This window comes from Macaca thibetana, chromosome X, assembly GCF_024542745.1.
Source record: "Macaca thibetana thibetana isolate TM-01 chromosome X, ASM2454274v1, whole genome shotgun sequence".
NCBI classification, from domain to species: domain Eukaryota; kingdom Metazoa; phylum Chordata; class Mammalia; order Primates; family Cercopithecidae; genus Macaca; species Macaca thibetana.
In genome coordinates this window covers 44,689,454-44,708,854 of record NC_065598.1, presented here as the reverse complement: position 1 = coordinate 44,708,854, position 19,401 = coordinate 44,689,454, and the positions used below count along the sequence as shown (strand labels likewise).

Below are 19,401 nucleotides of genomic sequence, written 5' to 3'. Positions count from 1 at the left end.
TTTATTGGTCTGTCATTGCAGTAATTGCAACTTAACAATAAACCAGTCTGACATTTTAGGTCTTGAGGATACATACCATATATATTTCTTTAAAAATAATCATACTTTTTGTAAGCAATACTTTACAGTAGACACCTCAAAAATCTACCATAGATGTGAAACTTAAAACGAGAAAAATTTAAGTTCTAAATATTTATACATATATATCCAGATTTCTATATATATTATATATACATACATAAGTATATATAAAATATATATAATCAGATTTCAAAAATGAACAAAAACTGGGCACTGTACATAAAGTCTTTTTAAAACTCAAACAATAGAAAACTCTTTAAACATTAAACAATTTTAATAAAAGTTTCTGTACAATGCTAAGCAGTTTTATTTACACATAGAAAATGTAATAGGAGTAGTGTTTGAAATTACAGAACTCCTTAAAATTTCAATGGCAGGTAAATCTGGAAAAAATAACAGCATTCCATTCACAAATATTTTCAAGCAATAAATATGTATTTATAAATAGTGTAAATTTACATCAAGATTAGAAACAAAAATCACAAATCTGAAGTTTATTCCTTAGTCTATGTGCAATCCATTACCTTTGTGACTTGGCTGTTAATTTTTTTAATGTTTTATTTAGGAACCAAAAGTGTAACCATTATGGTCTCAAAACAAGACAGAAAAACATAAAAGCAGTAAAAAAGTGTCTTACCTAACTTTTCACATTAAAAAAAAGTTGACCAAAGAAAGACTTAAAATTGCTAACTACCTTACAAAGAAATGACCAGCTAGGCTAGTATTTTTTTTCCAAGGAAAATTCTGAAGGGGGAAAAGACAGATGAAAACAAATTCATCAGCCCAGAAATAGAGAAATATAAAAGAGGTTGTCTTCAAGTCAGTAGTCTGTAAGATGTTGCCAGTTTTGTCAGATATATACAAAACATGGAAATTATTATTTTTTGTGAAGTACAGCTGATCAGCTTTGTGAGAGTCCTGGAGTAGGAACAGTACTCTCTCCCGTCCAGCTGGTTGACACTCCGCACTTGGAAGGTTGCATAGACACAGTTTTCAGCCAGCAGCCTTACGAGATAGCTACAAAAACCAGTGGTGCAGAACTGGGTTATTTCCTGAATAGCAGAAAAGGTCTCATTTAATGTCCATGGAACAATATCAAGATGAGGCGGATGGTAATGGAGGAGCCTGAAAATAAAAGTAAGGTAGGTTATTTTGATATACAAATTGTTAATAGCTCATGGCTACAAACATATAGTCTGCTTATGAAGTTAGGGGAAATAACTCTCAAAAAGTTCACCAGCCTGCTACACAACATAAAAGTACAACCTACCTTACTATCTCCCATTCAGCCAATTTTCCTAAGAGTCTAAGACCATTATCCTACTCAGCGTACTTGCAATTTTCTATATTTCTTCACCAATTAGTCAAAAACTCTTGGAATGTTATTAAGTTTACCGTTTCTTAAGATTGCTTAAAAAAAGGGGGGCTTCTTGAAAAATAATTTAACAAGTTACAATTTCACTAGTGACTGTCTTCAGAATCTATCTCAGCTAGGTAATATATTTTCTTCAACATATTCCAGATAATTTTCTTCTTCAAGCAATCTTGAAGACTATTCAAGTGAAAATACCAGAAACTAAATTTCAAAAAGTTAGTTTCTGATCACATATGTGTGGGAGACAAGTACTGGAGAAAATCAACAATTCATAAATTATCTCTGTTTCTATTCATAAAGCTATTGATCTGCTAAAGTAAAATGCTTCCCCCAAGCATCTGCTGTCTGAAATTAAAAACTGTGTGCAATTTACAAGTATACTTGAATTTCATAAGGTTATATAACATACCAGGAAGTTAAGCTCCATTAAATATTCCCATGAGGTTAATACTTCTGGCAAGGACAAAATTTTAAACAAATACAATTAGCTCTAAAAGCAGAAGTATATTTAAAAGCACATTTACTGATTCATTTTGTGGGCTCTAATAACCTACGTACACAAACATTTTATCAACTTATCAACTGAGATAAAATGACATAAAGGATATGATAGTGTTCCATCTAAAGCACGTGAAGATTTTTAAATGTAATTGTTGTAAAATTATTTAGGCTGGTCTTACCCAGGAAGAAAACTGAAAATGATATATGCCAATTTTATAGGAATAAATACTTGGAAATGGAGGGGGGAATGATATGAATACACCCTCATGCAATATGTAATGAGCCAAAGGGAAATTTAAAATATTTCATTACCTCCTACTTATCAGGTGGCAGAACAAACACTGCTGCTTCATAACCCAGCTAACTATGTACTCACATGTTGATTTGACTTACTAATGTAAATTGGTCATAGACTTGCATCAGGTCCTCCATTTTGTACTGTTCTAGCACCACAAAGTTTTCCAGGTTTCCGCTTGTTTTTCGTGCACAATCTTGGCAATGTACTATGTAGGTCTTTCGTGAATTACTCTCATTAGTGACAAAAAGCAAATCAAAAACCTCCACCTGTTTTATACAAGAGAAAAATGTATTCAATAGAGATGGTGGTATTCACTGTACTGCTTTAGTATAATCATGGAATTCTACTTGAATGAAATTGTGGACAGTGATCTCTGGTTAAGAGTAGGTGGTAAGAAAAACATGGCTGTGTTTGAGAATCTTTAACAGACCAGGTTTATTTTGCACCAAATCCAAAGACATGGGTAGTAATGCATATTTAGGGGAATAATCAAAGGGAATGACATACTCATGTCATTGAACTCAGTTCAAAAGTTTGATAAAGGTCAACCTATTTTTAAATCTAAAACATCAGCATACAATCAGATGTAAGTGATCATTTTTATGTATTCATGAGTACAGCATGATTTTAGAAATAATACCTCTGTCTTATACAGAAAGATTGATGAGTTGCTAGGGTTCAGGTAGGATAAGGAACATCGCATCTAACTGGAATCTATCTGATCTCCTAATGACTTACTTTGGTCAGGTCATACAACATTAAAAAAAAAAAATCAATGGATTAAATCATTTCAAATACAGGTTGATGTTAGAATTACAGAATTTCAAGGTTTGAAATGAACCATCAACAACCTGTCTTTGGCTTATCCTTAAATTTCTTCAATGACAGAAAACTCCTACGATCTCATGTCTTCTTTTAACAGTAAACGACAATCCTAGAGTTCACCATGTTATCCATTACTGTCAACAGGCAGCAATACAAACCTAGTGACCTGAGCTAGAAAATTGGTGAGCATTCAACTTGTCCTTCTACTTCTGCCATTTAATGAGGTGTCTCACTGATTTTACCCTCTAAATATTTTTTAATTCTTTCCCTTCTTTAATATTCTCATTGCCAGGTTCTAGTCTAGGCCTTAAAATAACAACTCTTAAGACCACTGCAATAGCTTATATATCACTGTCCTTTCCAACCACTTTTCTCCCTGAAACACATATCTCACCCTTAGCTGCTTGCTCAAAACCTTTTAATGGCTTCAGTGACCTTGGATTATCAAATTCCTTAAAACCATTCAAGATGTGCTACAAATTACATGCCACCTAGACTTACGAGTGGAATTTGCACAGTCTGTGTTCCAGCCAAATTGGAACACATTCAACCTTTTCTAAAACCTTTCCATTTCCCCGTTCTCTTCTTGTTCCTATAGCCCATGACAGTCTACTTCCGATTCTCATCACTTTTTTAGCCTACTGATATCATACTCTTTTTTCAAGGATGGACTCAAATGCTAATACTTTTGTGAATTCTTATGCCAATACTAGAAGAAAAAAATCAGGTCATTTTCCCCCTCAGTGTTATCATTAAGTCCAACTTCACATTCATCATAGTCTCATGTACATTACAATTAGTTGTTTATAATCTCTCTGCTCCAAGTAGAATTTAAGCTCCTTCATAGCAGGCGCCACATCTTTGTTCCTACACCTCTTGCAAGCCTTGGCCACACAATATTGACAAATGTATTGTGAATTGCACCAGAGAGGACTGATAATCGATCTGCCTAGAGTTATACCAAACATTCAGTTTATTGGCATTTGTGTACATCTAGATTGTTCCCAGTTTAAAATCTCAGACTAAATTTGCTGATTATCATTTGTTGAAGATCTACCACAAAAATGACTATGTAGTAGATACTTTTAAGGTTAATTTGCAGTGAAATATTGTTATTATCACACTGAATTTTAATATAATGGCTAAGTAACAAAATTGAATACAATATTAATTACTATAAACTGGATTACACAAAAGTATAAAAAAGTTTTTTAAAAATAAAGAGAAATCAAAAGTGGAGAGGGAAGAGGCTTTATAAAACAACTGTGGATAAGAACAATTACTTACTTCACAAATGCTACAGTAATGAGCTGGTTCTTCTTTTGTCCGCCCATGCCATATAATCTCTTTTCCTGCAGCAATAAGAGCTTCCCTCAATGTCTGACATTGCTTCAGAGTCCTTAGAAGACAATACCTATTGTGGGGGAGAAATTATTTGTGACCAGCAACTGAATATTGAATATTTTTAGCATAAAAGATATACCAACTAGAAATAATGCCAAGAGACTTGATTCTAATGTCTATGACATCATAATTTTTATTTCAATTTATCAAATACTCTCAGGTTTTAAAATGACAATGCTCAGGCCTGATGAAGACCATATTAAAACATTTAAAGTTGAGAAAATTGATATCTGGATATCAAAATATAATGGTCTTAGTACATAAAAACTGACTTCCTGCTTAAATGTGAGTTGCTAATTTTGGCTCTTATTTGGGCAAGTCAGTTAACCTCTCTGGGAGTCAATTTCCTCATCCTTGAAATAAGGGGTGTGAATTCCAGATATGAACTTCTATGATTCTAATAAGGCAGGAAGGCACATTATTTTTTTTAAATCAAGACTACCTAAACACTCATTAACAGCATCATCTGTACAGCTGCTTTTGAAACTCAAGTCCATAAGCAGAAAAAATATTTATGAATTTAGTCACTACAGGATACGATATTCATTTAACTATAAATACTAAAGAAAAAAGTATGTCTTCATTTTATCTTGAAGGTAACAGTGGAATCCATTCATATTAACACAATTTAACTTTTCTTATACCTTTTCTAAACTCATACTTAGGAAGCTAACAACATAGTAAATTCTCACAATTTGTACTGATTCTCCTATAGTTTTCTGTCATTACTTGGAGTTGTTTGCTCAATTATCTTACTCTCCTGTGAATCTTAGTGGCTCAGGTTCTCCATTTGAACGGAGAGGTTGAACTAGATGATCTCTAAGGCACTTTTCAGCTCTAAAATTCGGAGACAATGAAAATATCCTAAAGAAAAGGAAATGGGTTTAGCAACTGAGTGTTGTCTTGAAAGCAAAGGTCTTATCTATTGCATTCCTGCTATCTACTTATCTACTCACCACCTAGGGCAGTGCCTAGCATATAGTAGCTTAATCAATATACAACTAAAATTCAAATTATAAGTACTAAAATATTTAATTTACCTTATTTTATATTTCTTTGTTATTTTATAAGTTAAGTTACTATGTTAAAATATTGTTATGTATCCAAACCCATGTATATTAACCCAGCAGTGGTTGGGGAGGCGGGGAATAACTAAAAACATCTCTAAAACCTGTTAGCTTACTTAATAAGTATAAAACAATATTGATTTCATAGTTGTAGGCCAATTCCTTAAGTATCATATTTAAAGACTGCACTCTCAGCTTGGCTTCAACAATTCTTGCATATTTAACTTAAACATTGCTTTAGACCAGCGGTCCCCAACCTTTTTGGCACCAGAGATCGGTTTTGTGGAAGATTAGTTTTTCCACAGACCTAGGGGGAGGGGCGGGGGGAATGGTTTTGGGATGAAACTGTTCCACCTCAGATCATCAGGCATTAGCTTCTCATAAGGAGCAAGGAACCCAGATCCCTTGCATGTGCAGTTCACAATAGTGTTCCTGCTCCTTTGAGAATCTAATAACACCACTGATCTGAAAGGAGGTGGAGCTCAAGCAGTAATGCCAGCTTGCCTGCTGCTCACCTCCTGCTGTGCAGCTCAGTTCCTAACAGGCCATGGACTGATACTGGTCTGCAGCCCAGGGGTTGGAGACCCCTGCTTTAGCCTGTGGTTGCATGTCAAGGTTAGGACAGCTATCGATGTGTACATGCGTGCCTGTATAGGGCACCAGGGAAGGTAGCAAGTAAAAATTTAGATCATGGCAAAGACAGAATATAATTCAGACTCTGTCCCTAGCTCTTGAACAGCACCTGCTCCTCTCTTCTTCCCTCCCCATGTCCCATACAATTCACTTCTAAAGGTACAGATTTTACTGAACAAGTTTTCCAAGTAGGGCTTCAAAATAAGATCTCTTATAGAAAAATGCAGATACCATTGGAAGACTTCAAACTCAACTGTCCTTCCACATGGCCAAACAAAAATAATATAATAAAAGTAAATAAAAAATAAGAACCAGAGAGGAGCCATGTATTTGCTATTTCATATACATTATGCCAAGTAAGCCTCCTAACCACCATGTGGAGAAAGGTTATCTCTATCTTGCAAATGGGGAAAAGGGAGTGCAGAGAAGTTAAGTTTGTCTAATGTCATAAAGCTATTTAAGTGGTTGAGCTATGAGTTTTTAAAAGAAAATTTCAAGCTTCCCCTTACTATCTCACACTGTACCCTTCTTTTTGGTCTCTTTTCACATCTTATTCTCACCCACTCCGCTTCTTGTGAAGATGAGATTCTTGGGCTCAGGAAGCACAGTTTTTCCAAACACACAGCCTTGGTTCTATAGAGTATCAGGCTACTTGTTACTCAGCAGATAAATTTTCATCTTCAATGCCACTGACTACTTTGGCACTTAGACTGTAGTTTACAATGTATTGTTAGTTTGGCAGTTTCATCTTAAAAAAGGCATTATATTGATTTCCTGCAAGTAACAAGGGGTCTGAGATAAGGCTGCTAAGAGTAAATACTAAGCCTTAAGTAGTCAGTCTGCTTCTGGAATAAATTCTGCTCCAGAATTCATATTTTATATTTTGTGTGATACCAAAAACTTAGAAAACTGACAGTTCTATTAATCTTATCTGAGGATGAATAACAAAATTGTGATTTCTCCTTGCCACTTTTTTAACACTGAAAATTTTTGTTCCTTCCCATTTTCAAAAGGCAGCAGTTGGAACAGAAGGAGAATTTAGAGAGAGAGAGGCTCTTATGGAGTCCACAGTAATGAGCAAGTCCTAAAAAGAAAGAATGTGATTCAACTTAAGGATAGGGAAAAATAGAAAGTAAAGTGATTTAGGGAAAGGATCCTAGTAAAGAAACAGATATAATATTTAAGACTTAACAATAACCTGTTCTGCTTTGATTAGCCCCAGACTGATTTTATACAAAGACAACATTTAAGTACATTAAAGAGCTAAAAAATAAAAGCTAAACAATCAGGATTCTCATTTCCTCTTAATTTTAGTTTTGCTAAATTTCTGTAAGTTTACCTTATGGTAATTAATAATTCAATTTGCGGGCTGGGCGTGGTGGCTTGTGCCTGTAATCCCAGCACTTTGGGAGGCCGAGGCGGGTGGATCACCTGAGGTTGGGAGTTCGAGACCAGGCTGACCAACATGGAGAATCCCCGTCTCTACTAAACATACAAAATTAGCCAGGCATGGTGGCATATGCCTGTAATCCCAGCTACTGGGGAGGCTGAGGCAGAAGAATTGCTTGAATCCGGGAGATGGAGGCTGTGGTGAGACGAGATCGCACCATTGCACTCCAGCCTGGGCAACAAGAGTGAAACTCCATCTCAAAAAAAAAAAAAAAAAAAAAAAAAAAAAAAGAATTCAATTTGCTAAAAACGAGAGAATAAATCATTTGCAAAAGTTGTAAACACATAGAAGATGGAAAATGCTATTTTGCATACATGCACTTTAGAAACAAGATCAAAAATGATTTCAGCAGCTAGAAAAGCAGGAAATCCTTTGACGTTTAAGGATCAGTACTGGCTTCAGGACCCAATCTCTGTTTTTAGCTGTTTGGATGAAAGACTACACAAAAAGGCAGGGGACAAAGGAAGTTCCAGAACGGAAGAAAACCATAAGGAAGAGGCTGATTGAGAGCTTGGCATATTTGAGGTTATATACTAGAATCTAATCCAACCAAAAAGTGATCTGCAAAGATGAAACTTAAAGAGCGATAGAATTTTAGAGAACAACTTCACACAGGGAATAGAATGAAAATACACTTGCAATATTAGAACAAGAGAACTGAATAAAATAATATGTAGACAAATTATCAAAAGCCTTACTTATGGGCAATTAATGCACAGTATATTCATAAATCAATACATGAGGACATTAGGCAAAAAATAAACATAGTATGCTATGGATACTAAAAGGAGAGAGATCATCTTCAGGTGAGGGGAAGTAGAGAATCACATACGTTTTCATACAGAAGTTGAAATTTCTGAATCAATTTATTTATGAACAGGACAAAGAGGTGCGGGAAGGCACATTCTGAACAGAAAGAATGCCACAATAAGGTAGTATGGGGGCTTCTTTAGGGAACAAACAACTGTTCTTACAAGATTTTAATCTTCGCATGAAGTTTCTGGGGCAGGAAATAATAGGAGTGAAGCTGTAATATTATATTACATCAAAGTTAAGACAACACTGGGGGTTACTCTGACATTCTAATGGCAATGTGACTCAGTTTCCAAAGTAAGTTACCAAACAAATATCAATGTGGAGATAGATGAAATATGGGTTAACTTGGTATTGCACTTTTAAATGCTTTATGGTAACAGTCTCAGCCACTGAGAAGTAGATAACAAATTAACGAACACCAAGAGGTGCCTTGCTCTGCCCAGTCTGCCTTACTGAAAGAGCCATGTAGGAAAAGCAAGCCAACATATGAGCTCTGAAAACTCTCTTGCCACCTGTCACTCCAGGGTTGTGTTGTCCTAGGACAACAGTGGGTATATGAATGTCAATAAGGCATCTAACAGTTTTATTTACACCAACCACATGGCTGAAAATCAAGGTCTCAGTCAATGATAAAATGCGTGTCTTAAGAACTTTAAGCTCCTAGATGGAAAAAAAAAAGCATGAAAGCAGATATATATTAACCATGAGAATGCAGTTTTAGAATTTTTAGATTTTGTTTGGTCAGTGTTATCAAAAAGCATTATATATCAAACCCAACAGAGTATCAGAATACTGCCAGGACTACAGCAGTAGGATCAATGCTAACTATGGACTGGTCTTTATGGCTATACCATTATCTATGCACACTGTTGGAAAAATCTTGTTCCATTATTAGGTCAAATGGGTGTGGAATAAAAAGTTGTATAACACTATAATACCATATTTATCCATTTAAATAAGGGAATCAAAGGAGAGTTAATACTTATGAGTTTGCTTTTACATTTTGGAATTCTGTGTTTGTGATAAAGTATATTTTATGTAGGTAGGTAAGGTAATAACCTATAATGTATGTGAAAGAAAAGGGAGCAAAAAAATTCTTAGTTCTAAAAAAGACCTAACTTGTCTGATAAGATTCACTAGGTCACCATGAAAAAGGTTCCCAAAGTTCTTGGCATAGAGCTCTGAAAACCTATTTTAATAAGAGTTCCAGGTGATTCCTGTGATCAGCAAGTAAGAGAACCAGCACAAATCTCTTACTCCATAAGTGTCAAAATTAAAACCAGTGTCTCAGATTTGTAGTGTATTTTTCAATAGACACTGGTAAAATATCAACCTCACAAATCACTGCGTTTTTAGGGTTACAGCCTTTAAGAGACCATAGAAAGAGCTGTAGAGTGGGCAAGAGCAGACTCTATACTTAGACTCTCTGGGTTCAAATTCCAGCTGCACACTTCTTTCTGTGCCTCAGTTTCCTCAGCTGAAAAAAGGGGATATTTAACTTACAGTGCTGTTATAAGGATTACATATGTTATATAAAATACTTAGACTTGTGCCTGGCAGTTAATGCTCAACAAATGTTAATTATTTGAACATGACATGTCAAATTCCTAAACTGTATTAAAATAATCATATAATTACTAAATTAAAGTTATTTAATTTGAAAACATTGTATGATGAATGCCAACTCAAAGTATAATAGTTAACACACCAAAAAGAAAATGAAACAAGGTTATTCAAAAGGTGTTTAGTCTGGATTCCATTAGATAAGGGTTTTTTAATCTCAGCACTATTGGTATTTATAGCTGGGTAATTCTTTGTTATGGGGAGCTGTCCTGTGCACTGCAGGATATTTAACAGCAGCATTCCTAATCTCTACTCAAAAAACCTAGTAGCATCTCTCCTACTCAAGCCATGATATTGGCATATGTCCCCTGGGAAAGGAAAGCAGGGGGAGGAAAAACTGTCCACATTTGAGAACCACTACACTAGGTCCAAGAATATTAACTAAAAAAAAGAAGGTAATTGGGGTTTCTATAAAATAGTAATAATTACAACAACTACCATTTGCTGAATGCTTACCCTATGCTAAGACTCACATAACAGTCATAAAAGTTATTTTAGAAAGACAGTATTATCCCCATTTTTCCAAAGAGGAAATAAAGACTAATAGGTTTAGTAATTTGTCCCCAATCCCCCAGCCAGTAAATGAAGAAGCTAAGATATGAAGGCAGATTAGATTCCAGAAAACTACACGATGCTGCCCTTCCTGTAATATTTTACTGGGATATTAAATAGTGTAGACTCTAAGACTTAGGAAAATAAAAAAGGATGGGCAAATAATGAACACATAGTGATCATATATACACAAAAGGCACAGAGAAAGCACATAAAACATTAATATTGTGCATATAAGATGGCACATTTAAAAACTGAAATATTGGCCAGGCATGGTGGCTCATGCCTGTTAATCCTAGAACTTTGGGAAGCTGAGGCAGGAGGATCCCTTGAGCCCAGGAGTCTGAGACCAGCCTGGGCAACATAGGGTGACCCTGTCTTTATTTTTTTAATTAAAAAAAAGAAACAGAAAAAGAAAGAAAAAGAAAAAATATAAAACAGTGCTTTATAAGATGGTCAAAAGAATGACAAAATAATATGACAAGAAATTAAGTTTGTGGGGAGTGGTTTTCAATGAGCTCGGCACTGTTGAAATTTAAGAGAACTTATTTTCCACCATTGGCTTATATGTTATTAATATTTTTAGAATGTGTTATTGTCTGGCAGATTACAGGGGGTAAGACAAGTGAATGTGTATCTTGAAAATTAACTTTCTACTCCTCAGCGTACTATTTGATATGCTCCTCCTAAATCTAAGACTTCCTAACATTAAACTTTTCAGAGGAAAATGCACTCCTTGGCATTCTGTTTTTGATATATTTTAAAATTTACTAAACTACTTATCGTGGTGATTTAAGTGGAACTCACAAAGTTGCTGGTGAACAAACCAACATTTCCAATGTATTGCAAACATACTACTATTGCACTAGCTTGACAACGGTCCAACATGACTGTAACAACTTGTAGCATATTTGTTGGGGGTCGGCTTTATGAACTGCACCTGTAAGTCTATTTATTCTGAAAGCCTGTTATCTACAGGGAAATCTCATCAGTACCAACAGTCTGCAGAGCTCATCTCCTGCACTAACACTTGATTCCTTTCAAATGTCCTGTTAAAAAAAATACTTCAGAAGGCAAAACAAGGAATGTATGAGTCTTACGAAAATGACGTAAAGAGTCTTAGTATTGTACAAAGAGAAAAATAAAATATAGGCCAAAGTACTGTATCTCAAATATCTTAAAATGGGAATCGTGAATTTGCAGAGTGATGGTTTTTGTGTTTTTTTTTTTTTTTGAGACAGAGTCTCGCTCCATCACCCAGACTAGAGTGCAGTGGCTCAATCTTGGCTCACTGCAACCTCCAATTCCCGAGTTCAAGTGATTCTCCTGCCTCAGCCTTCCAAGTAGCTGGGACTACAGGTGTGTGCCACCACACCCAGCTAATTTTTTGTAGTTTTAATAGAGATGGGTTTCACCATTTTAGCCGGGATGGTCTCGATCTCTTGACCTTGTGATCTGCCCGACTTGGCCTCCCAAAGTGTTGGGATTACAGGCGTGAGCCACTGCGCCTGGCGAGGGTTTCTTTTAAATCTTAATCTACCAGTTGTAAAATTAAAACCACAGAATAAAAATCATATACTATGACAAAGATGGGTTAAAAAGTAACAATAATCTCCTCACCCCTAGTTTTAAGTTTTCAAATTGCCTTTTTAGTAAAACTTAATTTACTCAGGACCCACTAAGGAAAATATCTCTGACATAGTTATGCTGGAGTGAGGCAGGAGTTAAACAAAAGTAAACATCATTAGTAGTTTTTGTCAAAAATTTACCCCAAATACAATTATGAGAAAACAAATCCAGAATGTAGAACTCCGCACAACACAAAGGTATGCTGTCTTCAAAAAGAAAATGTCATTAAAAAAAGACTTTCACAGGTTTAAAAGAGACTAAAGAAGACACAATGACTACATACTCAATTAAATGTGAACCTTAATTCAATATGGATAAGGGTGGTAGAGTGAGCAGAGGCAAGCACTTTAAAAAAAAAAAGACATTTTTGGATAGTTGGGGAAATCTAAATGTGGACTGTGTATTAACTCATACTACAGAATTTCATGTTTCCTAAATATGGTAAATCATGTTACAGGTATGTAGGAGAATAACCTTATTCTTAAGACGCAGGATGAAGTATTTGAAGTGGTATGTCATCATGTCTGCAAATTACTTTTTCATATAGCTCATATGAAAAAGTACGTGCAAGCATGTATGCGTATACAGAGACTGCTGAATAAATGTGGCAAAAACTTAACTGATGAATCCAAATGAGGTTACACAGGTATTTGTTGTACTATATTTTAACTTTTTTTTGTACGTTTAAGAAATTTCAAAGTAAAAGTTGGAGGAAAAAGTATAAACAAGTTGGGGAGGAGTACAGCGGTGTGTTACACATGTAAATTTTATATATTTTAAAGGAGACTAGATATATTAACCTAGAAAAACTGTCATAGTTGATTGAATTAAAGGAGATCAGTACCCTTGATCTTAAAGTTTTCCTTTATTCATTTCTTTGTATGGGTACTGCTCTACCTTAAAAATAGCTAATGGTTCGGAAAACTCAACAGCTAATACCTTAGCAGTGACTGCCTATCAGCCAGCTGAGGGCTACAAATGTATTATCTCAGACTCCTTTTCTAAGCAATAGAACCATACATCCATCTAGTTGCTATTTAATAGAAATTTCAACTTAAATCTTGTAGGAGCAATTCAAGTTCTGCATGTCTAAAGCTAGTCAAGTTGATAACCATCATTCTCTACACCCAGCTCATTTCTTCTTTATCCCCAATTTCATCAACAAGCACAAATGTTCCACTGTCTGGCCCAAGCCAAAGTCCAGCAATACAGATTTCTCCCTTAACTCTACCACCAATCAATCGTCAAGTGTAGTCTATTTTACCCTCTAATCTTTGTCTCTCCTTTTGTCTGAACTGGAGCAATTACCTTCTAATTTATGCCTCTAAATCTTCTGCCTTCCATTTAATGCTTCATCTTGCTACCAAGTGATCCAACATGCAAATTTGACCATTATTTAAAATATTAAAAATGATAAAGACATCTCATTGGCAGTCACTGCCAATGTGAAGTCTAACTGAAATTTTTAGCAACGAAAGTTTAAATCTATCTTCAGCTAACATGAACACACAAGTATGGCATAAACCAGGGAAAGACACTTAAAAGTTTGGTCTAAAGGAGAAATTAAAATTAAGTTCATTTGCAGAGAAAAGTTATTCATTTAACAGTTAAATGAAGTCAAAAGAGAAAGTTATGCACTGAGCTGCCACTTAAATTTTCCTACGGAGTTAGGCTGTGAACTTTTAAGTCGAGTTCACTACATTATCAAATGAAAGAAGTAATCAAGATAATATATATTCTTTGGACTCACGTCAACACAGGAAACATCTGGAAGAATGTGAAGCAGAGTATGATTAATGTATTTTAGCAAAATGGCTAGGTTGTAGAAATTCAAAGAGATTTACTAAATGACTTACTCAGATAAACAGAACTTTATGGAATCGCAGGGTCCTTAAAGACCAGACTTGAATGGAAAAGTGCAGAGAAAAAGCAAGAGTGATATTGACTTGCTTAAAGAACTACAGGCGATTCATTCTCAAAATGATAATGAGGAGTCAGGAGGTGACAACAGAAGAAAACACCATTTCCCATTATTAAATAACCCAGTGCAAATACAGGTTCATAATCCCTTATTATAATCCCACAAAATTTTCATAAATCTTGCATAAACTCAAGTGGCGCTGAAATTTGACCTGGGGCTACTTATAGTATTCACTGAGCTCATTAGAGTGACTATTTCTATGTTTTAGTGCTGAAATATTAATATGTTTGATCCCAGGATACTGCAACAGACCCGCTGGGAAGGTACAATATATTATAAATGTACTCAATAACCTTTTCTAAATCTAAAAAACATTATTTTCTTTTAAACTTTTAAGTTCAGGGGTACACGTGGTCTGTTATAGGTAAGCTTGTGTCATGGGGGTTTGTTGTACAGATTATTTCGTCACACAGGTATTAAGTCTAGTATCCATTAGTTATTTTTCCTTTCTCTCCTCCCACCCTCCACACTCCAACTGGTCCTAGTGTCTGCTGTTCCCCTCTATGCGTCCATGTGGCCTCATAAGTTAGCTCCCATTTACATACCACATTTTCTTTATGCAGTCTACCACTGATGAGCATTTAGGTTGATTCCATGTCTTTGCTATTGTGAATAGTGCTGCAATTAATATATGTGTGCATGTGTCTTTATGACAGAATAATTTATATTCCTTTGGTTATATACTCAGTAATGGGATTGCTGAGTTGAATGGTAGTTCTGCTTTTGGCTCTTTGAGGAATCACCACACTGCTTTCCACAATGGTTGAACTAATTTACAATCCCACCAACAGTGTAAGTGTTCCTTTTTCTCCACATCCTTGCCAGCACCTGTTATTTTTTTAACTTTTTAAGAATAGTAATTCTGACTGGTGTGAGATGGTATCTCATTGTGGTTTTGCTTAGCTCCAAAACACATCTGGCCTAAAGGATTTACAATAAGAGACTGTGAAGCTGTAGTACTTCCAGTGAAGCCTTTACTGAACCTTCCACTCTTTCAGAAGAGCCTTCCTCTATGCTGCCCCACCATGGTTTCTTACCAATATCTCTATCATTAAAGATCACATGTTTTAATGGTTTGACGGTTTCTCAATTCACTTTGAGCAGTCTGAGAAGTGATCAAATCCCTTTCACCTAGCACAAACCTGGGTAACAATGCAGTCCACAATAAACATTTACTGAATAAAAAGAACTGGGTAGAGCTGAGGGAGCGAGCAGATGAGAAGGCACAAGGAGAATTTTGCTTACATTCTTTTTGGTTGAGCGGGCTTACCACTTAACTATGAAAGCCTAAAAATTACACACTGTAGAATCATAGTATTTAAGAATTAAAAATAACAATTCAGGGGGAGAGTTAAGGAAGAAAACTATGTTTGTATATCTTCTCCATTTCATTTCTTACATTTAGCTGGTATTTTTTCTTTTAATATAGCCTATAATTCGTATGCTCAACATATACAGAATTAATGCTTTATTAAAAGATGATTCAAAGGAAAAAAAGGGGGAGATGTAAAAATTGCAGTTCATATTAAAGATGGTTTAAAATAGCAAATGGAGTGGTAAAAATATTAATAAATAGAAAACAATTCAAGCACACATTTAAAGGCAGCAGTGGGAGAAATGGCTGACAAGGCAAGTGGGAATCAGATTTGAGGCATTCACATGCCAGGCTTAAAAAGGTAGATTTCTGAAGAAAGTGTACATTAGTGCCTTTGCAGATATACAACAGTTGGTCACTGGTGACCTCAACAAGAGAAGTGTTGGGCTTACCAAGGGTAGAAAGCCAAACTGCTGTGGGTGGCAGAGTGAACAGGAGATGAAGAAAATAACTCAAAGCAGAGGGAAGGAATGGCAAGGGAGAACCATTTATTAAGAACTGGCACAGCTCACAAACCAGAAAAAACCAACACCACTTCATTTTTTGGCAGGAACTACTAGATTTGAAGACCAGAGCAATGATGTGGATATAACAATTACACGGCAAAACTGTGGTTGTGGAAAAAGACCTCCTTCTCTATTTCTGCAACAATTAAGTCTCCATGCTCTCCTGTTATCTAGCTCACCTATTTCTTTTTCTTAAACAGGCATATCCCCCACAAAGTGCTACCCCCAACTTTTTCTTTCCTTTTCCTCTCAAGACAGTCACAAATTCCTAGGTAGATGACTCCCTAGTCAGCTTCTTCTAAATAGCTCTATCCAACTCTTTAACTGGCTCCCCAAACTTGTCCCCAAATGAAGTCATGTGCCATAAATTCACTCAAGCACTTTCACAGACAGATAGGGGTTTAAATCTTGGCTCTACCTCTAGTCAATTGAATGACCTTGGGATGCTGTGAGAAATAAGTGAGTACAGTCTGGGAAGCACTTTGCTCAGTGCTTGGCTAAGTGCTAAGCCCGATTTATTAACTAGCAATATTACTAAACCATCTAAGTATCCAGACTTAAAAGCCAAAGAATCTCTGATTCACTCCTTTCTCTTACTATCCAAAAGTTTGCTCTATTTAATAGCTAGAAACACCTTTATGAAACCTAAATTAGATCATATTAATTAAAAACCCACCAAGAGCTCTCCAACAGAAGAAAGTCTTAAGTTTAGTATACAAAGCATAATCGGCTTCTAACCAACTTTTACAACTATATCTTACTCTACTACTCATCACACATTGCGCTCAAGCCAAAACATACCACCAATTATTGTCAATAAACATATAGCAGTTGTATCGTATATACATTTAAGCTCACGCAAATGCACAGCAGGGAGGGTAATCAGGAGGGAGGGCAAAAAAGAGCGGTATAGGGGAGAGAATGACAACAGGAGGAAGAGAACATGAGTTGGAGTATACATTTGCTATTCTTCTCCAGAGTTCCTCTGAGCCTTTCAGAATTACCATGTTGAGCATGACTTTAGTGGTTGAAGACTAGAGTTATTCATACAACATGGCCTCTCTACATAAGCCAACTATTTGCCTGGAGCTCAAGTGAAGAAAAGGGATTTACTCCTTCACTGGACGAAAACATTTAACTGTGCTGGACTTAAGGAGATATGCTATGTAGGCTATTTTATGGATGAACTGGGGCATCTTTCTGATGGTGCAAGAGTCTGGTTTTAAGCTGGCTTAAGTGCTATTCCTTTCTCTTCTCCCTGCCTCCTCATTTTCACCCATCACACAAAATACATTCTTCCCCAGAATACACAGTTTTTTAAAAAAAACCTCTCTGACTCCTTGGGCTGGAAACATCAGTGGATCTATCACCAAATTTCTTTCAATCTATTTTATTTAATTGCACTAAGAAAGGACCTATACCATGTATTTATAAACCCTAAGAGCCTAGCCTAGAGCCTTGTATACAATAAGCAAAGACTCATTAAATCAAAGAAAGGGAGCCACATTGGCTGCTGAAAAGTACATTTTTGGCAATGGCTCAATGACAATTATTTCAAAAAGGGAGGCTTATAAAGCAAGGCCTAGGGGTCTAGACTTGTGGTTAACATTTTCAACTGGTGCGTCAATAGGTACTCAAGCTGGGAGGAGAACTGTTAATATCACGAGGAATACAATCAAGATTTAAATGATTAGACATTTTGTAGTATAGGGCAAAATGGAGTATAGATAAGAATGTAAGTGCATCTAGGTTAAAAAAAAAAAAAGAAATAAACAGTATCACTATAAATTGTAAGTGGAAAAACACCCAAATTTTGTATGTCTGACCTCAACATTTTAAGTATTGAGAGGAACAATGATAAACTGGAAGGAGTCTCAAAGGATAACAAGAATATTGAGGGTGGGGTAGGGAATGGAAAAGATGACAGAGGTGACTAATGTTTAAATTAATGACAATCAGACAACAAGAAGACTATGGATAAGTTTTCCTTGGTTCCTTTCTCCCTCTCACCCAACCACCTAATTTATGAGCAAGTTCTATGAGCTTTAGCTCCACAAGACTCCCTAGTTTGACCCCTCTCTCTATTTTTACAGGGAAATCTCTGTCCAGGTTGGTCTGTACTGTTACAATTGCCTCCTAATTTGTCCTCCCTACTTCTAAGCTTACCCCTTGGAACCCATTCCACACAAAGCAACTAGATCCATTTTCTTTTTTTCTTTTTTTTTCTTGAGACAAGTCTCGCTCTTTCACCCAGACTGGAGTGAAGTGGAGCGCCCCACCACCCCCGCTGCCTCAGCCTCCAGAGTAGCTGGGATTACAGGCACCCGTCACCATGCCTGGCTAATTTTTGTATTTTTAGTAGAGACGGGGTTTCACCAAGTTGGCCAGGCTGGTAAAACTCCCGAACTCAAGTGATCTGGCTTACCTCAGCCTCCCAAAGTGCTAGGATTATAGGCATGAGCCACTGCGCCCAGCCACTAGATCCGTTGTCTAAATTTAAAGTGAAACCTATTCGTTTCCTGCTTAAAATCCTCGATGGCAAGCTGTAACACCTATAATTAATATACAAACTTCTTACCATGTCCAGAAAGCCCATGTACGATCTTGTTCCTGCTTGCTTAGTTAAGTTTATCGCCATCACTCTTCCTCTCATTCAGCTATAGTCACCCTGACCTTTTTGTCCCATAAACATGCCAAAGTTATTCCCAATTTAGCCTTCATCTGTTCTCTGTATATGAAAGGTTCTACCCATAGATCTCTGTGTAGTTGATTTCACCTCATTATTCAGGGCTAAGCAGAAAACTCACATTCTCAGACCCGTTAAGCAAAAGAAGCACTCTGACCTTCCCTCCTCCCAAATATTACTGTATTTTATCTTATTCATATAAATAAATTATACTGGGGGTTTCTTTCTTGTCCTACTAGAATTTAAGTCTCCAGAGAACAGGAATTTCATCTTAAACATTGGTATGTCTATCATCAGTGCCTAGAACAGTGTCTGGCATAGAGTTAGTTTTCAAACATTTGTTGAATGGGATTTATTCTGCATAAATCCTAAATATACTCAGGAAATCGGGACCAAATGACAGGTAGACTTTAGGTTATTCTGTAAACAACTTGCAAGAATTATAGTGAGGTGAAAATAATGTTTAAGTCACTGGATGATCACAAATTATGAATATAGATAAGATTACTATATTAAGTAGGAGCTGATTAAGTGACCTTAAAATCCTTTCCAATTATAAAATCCTAATCTACTCATAATGTAATGAGTTACTTTCAGTC

General features: G+C 36.0%; 1 protein-coding gene across 15 annotated transcripts in view; it reads right to left on the bottom strand.

Moving 5' to 3' along the window:
* Nucleotides 1-336: 336 nt before the first annotated feature.
* Nucleotides 337-19,401, bottom strand: part of KDM6A (lysine demethylase 6A) — a 232,189-nt gene continuing 213,124 nt past the window's right edge. For 8 of the 15 annotated variants that reach the window (XM_050775548.1, XM_050775551.1, XM_050775555.1 and 5 more), the window contains 3 exons: nt 4,368-4,494; nt 2,351-2,521; nt 337-1,206 (listed from right to left, as the gene is read on the bottom strand). In XM_050775548.1, coding sequence (XP_050631505.1) covers nt 1,177-1,206; nt 2,351-2,521; nt 4,368-4,494 — 328 coding nt within the window. In that variant the 3' untranslated portion in view covers nt 337-1,176. Of the gene's footprint in view, nt 1,207-2,350; nt 2,522-4,367; nt 4,495-5,240; nt 5,349-19,401 lie in introns of all 15 variants that reach the window. The other 7 variants (XM_050775546.1, XM_050775547.1, XM_050775554.1 and 4 more) reach the window with 1 other exon arrangement.